General features: G+C 38.2%; 2 protein-coding genes across 2 annotated transcripts; one reads left to right on the plus strand and one right to left on the minus strand.

The window, feature by feature from the left end:
- The first annotated feature begins 367 nt into the window (after positions 1-367).
- On the plus strand, positions 368-6,320 carry LOC120114042 (probable protein S-acyltransferase 19). Its single transcript, XM_039135076.1, has 9 exons — positions 368-734; positions 2,400-2,513; positions 2,735-3,130; positions 3,554-3,622; positions 3,756-3,827; positions 3,908-4,036; positions 4,127-4,207; positions 4,423-4,623; positions 4,923-6,320. Exons 1-9 carry the CDS (start codon positions 690-692, stop codon positions 6,006-6,008), a joined length of 2,193 nt encoding a protein of 730 aa, XP_038991007.1. The 5' UTR covers positions 368-689; the 3' UTR covers positions 6,009-6,320.
- Positions 6,242-9,020, minus strand: LOC120114043 (glycosyltransferase BC10-like). Its single transcript, XM_039135077.1, has 2 exons — positions 8,733-9,020; positions 6,242-7,332 (listed from the first exon to the last, which is right to left on the minus strand). The coding sequence occupies exons 1-2, from the start codon at positions 8,886-8,888 to the stop codon at positions 6,691-6,693; spliced, it is 798 nt and encodes a 265-aa protein (XP_038991008.1). The 5' UTR covers positions 8,889-9,020; the 3' UTR covers positions 6,242-6,690.
- Positions 9,021-9,026: the final 6 nt, after the last annotated feature.

A 9,026-nucleotide genomic window follows, 5' to 3' on the forward strand; every position in this document is an offset into this window, starting at 1 on the left:
TTCTAAAAACAATTAGATTTGATGGTTTTAATACATAAATCAAATCAATAGGAAAACAAAAATAATCAAATTAATGATTTAAGAGAAAACAAACAAGAATGTACAAATTACAAAGTCAAAGCAAATTCTTGATTTATCATTGGTGGGAGAGTCTCATCGAATTACGTATAATTCTCGTTTTTTAAATAATTGTTTTTATTTGAAAAATATTTATTTTATTGAAATGAAAACAAAAAAGATTTTCAGCTGATTTCGGGGAGGATGTAATTTACTACTTCTTTGTGTGTCAACGATTTTCTCTTTTGTCAATTTCTGCTTATTTTCCTTCAACAGTTTCTCACATCCTCTACTTTCCATAACTCTTTCACCCTTTCCCTTAAATGCTGCCCCCTTCTCTCTTCATTCCTTTATTTATTGCTTTCATTTGCTTTTCATAGACTAACTCTTCATACTGTGAGTCCATTGCTAACATTATCCCCCATTTTTTTGACTTTTTTTATGGGTTCTTAATTTGGTCTTTGGTTACTAAGAGGGAAACCCATTTTTCTTTCTGTTTCTGTCTCTCCCAAAACTGTTTATTTTTGTGTGTGTTTATCATGGGATTCGGTCCTTGGGTCTTTATGTTTTGTTGGTAGGGTTCTGGGTTTTCTGGGTAGGTGTTGGGTGTGTGTGAATTTTGCAGGGCAGTTATGGTGAGGAAGCATGGATGGCAACTACCTGCTCACACCTTTCAGGTAATGCCCTTTTTTCATGCATATTTTGACAAGAAAATGCTCCGAATTTATTTTGGATCCATGTTTTCTCTGTGGGGCTTAACTGTTTGCAGCTTAATTTTGTGTGAATAGCACTGGCTTTCTTCAATTTGACGGATTAGCGTGGTTCATTGTACGTTTTCTGCTGTATTTGTTTCTTAGCTCTGTGCAGTACCATAATATTGAACTAATACACTGATGCTGTGAGGGTTCCTTTTTTTTATGAATTAATTCTCGTTTCTTTTATTTAAGTAGGGTTGCGTTGGATTTTAGTAATGTTGCAGTTATTAACTGTCTGGATGAGGAAAGATTCTGGATTCCACTGTTCTGGTTTGTTCTTTAGAATTGCATATAGTCTTCAGTTAGAGAATGATGCCTAAGAAAAGAGAATGAATCTTCTTTTCTTTCTTCATACCAGAGAAGCCATCTGCATCATCGAGTGATGGTGCTAACTAGAGTTGATTGTCAAAGTATATACTGCATGAATAGTTTATTTGTCTGAGGGTGTTAGAAGTTTCTGTGTTTTCTCACAGTAGTTTATTAAGAACGCTATCTTTAAGTGGGTTGTGGAAGGACTAAAATGTGGTTGGACTCCCAAATGGTTCCCGACTTTGTCTCGCTTCTTGCAGCTCCTTTAAATATGTCTCCATATGTAACTGGATGAAAGCAGCCATCTTTATATTAAGCATGCTTCATTCAATAGATTAGGAAATCCTAGGAAGGGAAGCTATGTACAGACCCTGGAGCCTGATTGTGATTTATTCTGAACATTATCTCTCAGCCTAAACTGGAAGGACTAGAATGAGGTTCAATCCATGTGTGATTCTCAAACTACTCCTACTTTCTGCCATTTACTTTCAGCTTACACCTCATGTTTCCTAGACAAGTTTCTGATTCGGGTACACTTAAACGGTTTTATTCGACTATCCTGACCAGTGTAAGAAGAAAACAAACTAGGGCACATGTTTGGTAAAACAAGTGGCAGTGTCCAGAGGTTCAGAGATACACATGTTTCTAAGATAGATAATTATTCGGGGGAGGATTCATTGGTGTATATCATCCTTCTGGGGGTAGCGAAGCGTTTGTCTAATCCTAATCCATGGATCTGACCAGTATGGTACTTGATTATCAACATGCTTCTGGGCTGTGTTCATTCATTTGGTTTTGAACTATGCATCTAATTTACACTTTATATGAAGGTCAAGCCTAGATTTCAAAGATAGTTCAATCTCCTCTTTATAGGAACCTCAACTAAGAAAAATGTGATAGACTAAAACTGATGTCAGGCAAAGCCTGGGAAGCATTGGTTTGAGATCTGTGCTTTAACTCTCTTTAATAAATCAAATCTGTGGAGTATTGAAATTATCTAGTGATAAAAGATTTCTAATATGTTATGCTTTATTATGACGTCTATTTTCAAATATCATACAAACTATAACTTAGGCTAGAGATCTCCTCCTTCTAACCTCCTATCCCCCTTTATTTTTCTCTTTAAGGAGAACAAATCAAGTAACATTTCCGCCTATAGAAGCTGGGAAGAGTAAAAGACATTTGAAAGTGTTCTACAGCATTGTCATGGTCTTTTTTGTGATTAATTTTGTGTTGCACTCACATGCAAATGGCACCTATTGATTTTATTTTTTATAGGTTGTTGCAATTACTGTGTTCTGCTTGTTAGTGGTTGCATTTTATGCTTTCTTCGCTCCTTTCCTTGGAGGGCGCATCTGGGAATATGCTCTGGTTGCAGCTTACTCAGTAGTGGTATGTGAATTCATTAATTTTATTTATTTATATTGGGGTTTCAAAAAATCCTTTTTTGTACCTTTTTGCATGAAAGATCTATTAGATTACACAAATTCAGGACATTTCTAATACCTCCTACAGATTTAGATCAAATAATTTTCTTTTTTTAATCTGCATAATGCAATACAAACTTAACCGCCAAGTCTTATGTCAATACCATTCTTTTGATTGCTATGCAGGCACTCCTTGTTTTTATACTTTACGTTCGGTGCACTGCAATTAACCCAGCTGATCCTGGCATCATGTCAAAATTTAGAGGTGGGTCAAACAAATTTGAAAACCATGGGTTGTCGGTGAAGGATTTACCCAGAAGGTATGATGAGTTTGGCAGTGGACTGCATTCATCGCCATCAACTGTTTCCAGAAGTTCCCGGGCAGCACCGAACTCAAGTATGAAAGGTTCAGTGGGAGATCCTGGAACTATAGATGCTTCAACAGAGTATGTAAGCAGGAAATCTTGTTGCATTGGAGGAATCTTTTGTGCTTTATTTGTTCATGAAGATTGTCGCAAGCAGGAACCACCTTCTGAGCAAAGCAATGAAGATGCTTTGTTCTGCACATTGTGCAATGCCGAGGTATTTTGGAACCTATTTGGCTACCCTTTTTATCATATTATATTAGCTTTAAGTTTAATAATTTTTTAGTAATTTTATGTCCATGGTGTGCTTAACTTTACTTTTATCTTGCTCTTCATGCAATTTGTTGAGGGGGGGGGGGTTGGAGGGGGTAGGGTAACTGGTAACCTTCTTGAGTTGGAATTAATATTGCCAGAGATATACACTACATTTTCATTAGCGTGTTCATGGTGCCTCGGTACCTTTACTCCGCTATTTTTACTATGTATTCTTCACTACTCTCCTGGATTTTCACATGACATGCTTAGCACCAATCTTATCATCCACTACAAGTCCATGTAACTGCAGGCTTTGAAAGGTTGGCAATATCTTAAAATGGTGCATGCCTTTTTTTCTAACTCGTGAATGATTTCCACGGTGCAGGTGCGCAAGTTTAGTAAGCATTGTAGAAGTTGTGATAAATGTGTAGATGGTTTTGATCATCACTGCCGGGTAAATATTTTCATGTTGCTTCAAGTGTTCTTTATGGTCATAATTGTAATAGAATATCTTTCAACTTGTATAGTATTGGCATAATCTGGTTATTTGTTTGTGGAAATAATCTCCATCTCATATGTGGCTGCAGTGGCTAAACAATTGTGTTGGACAAAAAAATTATTTCACATTCATCTCTCTCATGGCCATCAGTATTGTTTGGGTATGCTTTTTAGTCAATTGCTTTTTATATAAAAATCATATTGCCCAGATTTTTATGATGCTTCTCTCTTCGTGGTTCAGCTAGTTATGGAAGCTGGTGTTGGTATTGCTGTCTTAGTTCGTTGCTTCGTTAACAAGAAGGGTATGGAGACAGAGATTATTGATAGGCTTGGAAATGGTTTTTCTCGTGCTCCATTTGCAACAGTAGTGGTACATCCCTTAACAAATGCTTTGAAGTTGATATGTCACTTGTGATTTTGTATTCTCGCAAGTATTTAAGTTTGATCCAAAATTTTGTAGGCGGTATGTACTGCAGTTTCTGTCCTGGCTTGTGTACCCCTGGGTGAACTTTTCTTCTTCCACATTATACTCATCAGAAAGGTAAGTTTCCTAGAAATGAAACCATTACTGTTGTTTTTGCAGTGAAATAATTTCTGGTTATAAGATGACATATTTTGAAGATATTCACATTTATAGCTAGAGTCGTGGTAGTTTTCGACTTTGTACATTTTAGTATCTGGATATATTGGATAAGGTAAATAAAGTAGTCTTATAGGGTAAGCAGTATGGCAATTTTGACTCTTACATGGAATCAGGGTATTACAACCTACGAATATGTTGTGGCAATGAGAGCAATGAGTGAAGCGCCTGCTGGAGCATCTGTGGATGAGGAAATGCCGAATGTGATGTATTCTCCATCTGGATCAGCTACAACCGGCATGAGCGGTGGAAGTTCTCTTGGCCTGCAGTACAAGGGGGCATGGTGTACCCCTCCTAGAGTTTTTGTGGATTATCAGGTACTTACATTTAAATGTTTGCTTTATTTGTTTTGTTTGGTGCTGCTGAGGAGTATATATGAATACAACATGGAAGTTTCTATGGCACTGCAGTTGTAAATAGTTGCGTAAAGTTGTTCATGTAATAAGTTCTGTGATGCCTTTTTAATTTGAGCCTACCTTCAAGGTAGTAGATTCATCATAAGTCTCTGGTTTGACTTCTGGAGTTGTCGCCTTTTGCATCTATGTTCTCCCATTGATTTGTATTTTTTAGTATAATACTTATGATTTAAAACTTATATTTGACATGACTACATCAGGATGAAGTAGTGCCCCATTTGGAGCCTGGAATGCTCCCATCCACTGTTGACCCAGATGCAGCTGGTTTTGCAGAAAGAGGGAATAAGGGACCGAAAAGGCCTGTTCGTATTAGTGCGTGGAAGCTGGCCAAGTTAGATTCTACTGATGCCATGAGGGCGGCAGCCAGAGCAAGAGCATCTTCTTCTGTTCTACGGCCTGTCGACAACCGTCGTATGGGAGATCCTGATCTTAGTTCCAGTGGAAACATGAGCATTAGAAGTAGTATTAGCACAGATACAGGTGCAAATAAAGAGATAAAGAATGATCAGCGATTATCACCACTAGGAAACTCTTTTGCTCCGAGTCAAGGTAGCCGTGATGAGTATGAAACAGGAACTCAAAGTGTAAGTAGCTTCAGCAGTCCAAGCCACATTCATGAGTCAGTCACGCTTAGCCCCTTACCTCAACCTCAAGGTGGTCGTTTCAATATAGCTACCTCCGCTCCCAGCATGCCAGGCCGTACCTTTATATCTAATGCTCGATTACCTGCTACCAACAATCCCATCAGGCCTGGCCCATCTGCTTCCGATGAAAGGGTAATATATAAGGGTGGGACTGTTGATCCATTGTTGCTTTCCGCCCCTGCCTCTTCCCTTCTTAGAGATGTCAAAAGGACTTCAGTTGTATGGGATCAAGAAGCTGGTAGGTATGTATCTGTCCCCATCACTGCAACTGATGCTCGGAATAGATCATCCATGCAAATAGGCTTGCCAAATTCTAGTGGAGAAACTAGCACCCAGGGTAGAAGGGCAGTTTTTCCACCGCAGGAGTCATCTTTGGCAGCAAGGGGTCCGGCACAACAAACGGAGAAGCTATTGTATACAGGAGACTCTATTTTCTTTGGTGGCCCACTTTTGAGTGTTCCGGTTAGAGATAATTTGAGAAATGATAAGGGTTTAGGTTCAAGGGAAGCTCAAGAAAATGGAGGTCTGAACTTGCCTCGAGAGTCTAGATTCAAAAGGGACTCGGTCTCAAACCAACTTCCTGTGTTTGTCCCAGGAGGCTTTGAAAATAACTCCGCTGCATCTGGTTCTGGTTTCAAGTAGACTTAACCACTTAACAAAGTTTCTGCACATTTTACCCTCAAATCATCAAGATTAGTGTGAAAGGACAACAGAGATCGAAGAAACCTCCCAGACGAGATGCTTGTACACTGGAACCTTGCAATTTTGAGATTTTGCAAACTAGATTATTGCATGGTTCAAGTGGTCTCTTCTCAAATGATTTAAACGATTCACCTTGGAAAAGCTCGAAACCTTAAAATTTCCACAAGAATATGTAATTTCAGTTGGATTTTGTACTGCTGCTTGTAAGATGATTTTCAAGATTTATGGTTTATGGTTAGAAACATTTGTTGACATTACTGCTTTATGATTATGCTTCAATCTCAGAACATTGTCAATGGAGGCGCTCTCAAACCAGACATCCAGGAAAGGAAGGCATATTTTTCAAGGGAAACAAACACATTGGGATATTGTAATTTTTGTTTGCAATTAACAACAATGCAGAATCATTTTATAATCAGTGGGGACAATAATCATTTCTACAATAACAAAAAATAAAGCTGATCTATTTTCCTCCAAAATTTTTGCAACATAACAATTGTGGTTGAACCTATCTGTACATATGAACCAAAGTTAGTGATCAAAATTGGATGACTAGGATAGAAACCTGTAAAAATGAAGGGGGAGGGGGAGGGAGAATCTCAACCATTGCCTGATTAATCTCTCAAAAGTTCATCACAGTTGAGCTGAGGTTGAGCAAAGGCTCCAATGCACTAGGAGCAAACTTTCGTGCAAAGAGATAACACACAGATGTTAGCTTGTCGTTATATGCACAAAGTGTCCCGTTATTCCTTATGGCTTGTATAAAACCCTCCGTGACATTAACTCCCTCGTGCATTGCTGGATGAGGGCCCCCCATTGACCAATCGACCCAAGTCACAGTCCGATTTGCATTCATTGATCCATGGAACATATTCAAGAAAGTTGGAATGTAATGCTCATCTGGATAGCAAGCAGGCTTACAATACTTCTTGAAAAGGTTGTAGTATTTGGTGTCTGAGACAATGTACGTGGCAACTGAACGTTGCATCTCAAACCATTGTGATCCTTTCCGCCATTGGTAGAGCTTAATGTGGGGAAGCATCCTGCGGTTGTACCGACCACGACCATAGCGGGTGGGATCATCGTATGACTCAACAAAACTGTAGCTAGAACCGATGAGATACTTGTAGACAGTTGGGAAGTTATAGACTGGAATGCAGCTCTCAGAGAGAAGAACAAATCGCTCGTTTGAGAAATCAAGCAGTGCATTGGCTAGTAGCCGCCTCTCTGCATCAGCCAGTGAAACAGTCCCCCATTCCACACGCTGAAAAAAAGAAAATAGACACATGAAATAAATAAACAAATACATGTATATACCTGATCACAAATGGCAAGTTAATGTAATTCAGAAATAACATTCATCCTAAATGTGGTTTTACTCGTCCCAAGTGATTAAACCAATTTAACCAATGATTTGTTATGACCTAAAAGCAGAATTTCCCACTTATCTCTCTCTCTCTCTCTACTACTACTACTAGAGGAAACAAAAAACATGACTTAGCAAGAATATGGCAAAATCAGTAGTTAAAAAAAACGAAGACGTGGAAAAAACAGAGGCAGTCGAACTGAAGAAAGTGGACCAAAGAAGAGAAAAACAGAAGGTTAAGAGGCACTCATGTCATATGTCAGTTGTCAGAGCAGGTAATGCTCAGCAAAGCTATTTATACCTTCCTTAATGACCTTCTGGGAGGAAAGCTATTTCTACATTGATTTTCACTCTTTTCTTATGCATCACCGTGGCTAACGCAATTAAGAAAGATGCGCTTCAGCAATGAAAGGATGTAATAACGTTGAGCTGAGAAGGATATAAGATAAAATAACAAAAGGGAATGGACTAGAAAATAGGAGAGTGAAGTTTAAAAAAAAAACATGAAATGCTATGAACATCAAGAATAAAAAGGATTTTTTTTGTTTCATGACAAAGGTTTAAAGAATTTGATAGAACTTTATGCTAGAAGGTTTGAACTTGGAAGTCTTGAGATCTAAAAACTCTTTATGGATAGCGGTGGAAGAGAGACAAAACTCGTTATTTATACATATGACAAGACCATGAAGTGTTTACAACAGATTCCACAGCAGATTTCAGCATCCAAACTCTTAAAATGGCTCTGGAGGATTTGTAATAAACAAACAGATTCATCTGAATATAATATCGAAATAATCCTTCCTAAATCTTCTACTTCGAAAATCTAGGAAAGGAATAGCACATGTATATTGCAATACTTCTAAAAAATACAAACACCTCATAGAATATGTGAATGGCTTTATAATTCTTACAACTCTTTCAACCTTTATCGTGCATGGCATTTAACCATTGCTTACAGTTCAACAACACTCCAAAAAGCATCAAAACTCCATCTCATCCCAAACAACTTACCTCTTACTAACAACAATAACTGAATCTCCTATACCTTTGTGGTTCTCTAACAATATTGAATTGTATCTACAAGGTAAATAGCATATCGAACCGAGTTGCATCCAAGTTTCATATTTACAAAATGACCATTTTCCTAAGTTTCAATGAAGCAGAGCTAGAGTTTTTTGAACAGAAAATGTTTACCAAAAATTTCAAGCAACCATTAGCCAATGTCACGGTTAGTACAAAAAACAGAAAAAAGCTCAAATCTAACATGAATCAGTGTTTGATCAATATTGAAATGGTACCTGACTAGGGATCTGTCTCCCATGGAAAGAGTCTATGGAGGCATTGAGGTGATAATCCGGAGGAGTATGGAGATAAATGGAGAAATACTTATCATGGTCCTTAAAGAACCTCTCCCACAAAGGCATGAAAGGCAAAGGGCCTCTAGTGATAAACATGAAGGCCACCTTTGGCAATCTGGGAAACGGGTACTCTTTTTTGTATGGCGTCAATGAAGCTCTCCAGAACAACTCGTCATCCGATAGTTTATGAGTCAAATTCGTTGGATGAAGGAAGACATCCTTGGAAAGACAGTC

This window comes from Hibiscus syriacus, unplaced genomic scaffold, assembly GCF_006381635.1.
Source record: "Hibiscus syriacus cultivar Baekdansim isolate YM2019G1 unplaced genomic scaffold, ASM638163v2 tig00110216_pilon, whole genome shotgun sequence".
NCBI lineage: Eukaryota > Viridiplantae > Streptophyta > Magnoliopsida > Malvales > Malvaceae > Hibiscus > Hibiscus syriacus.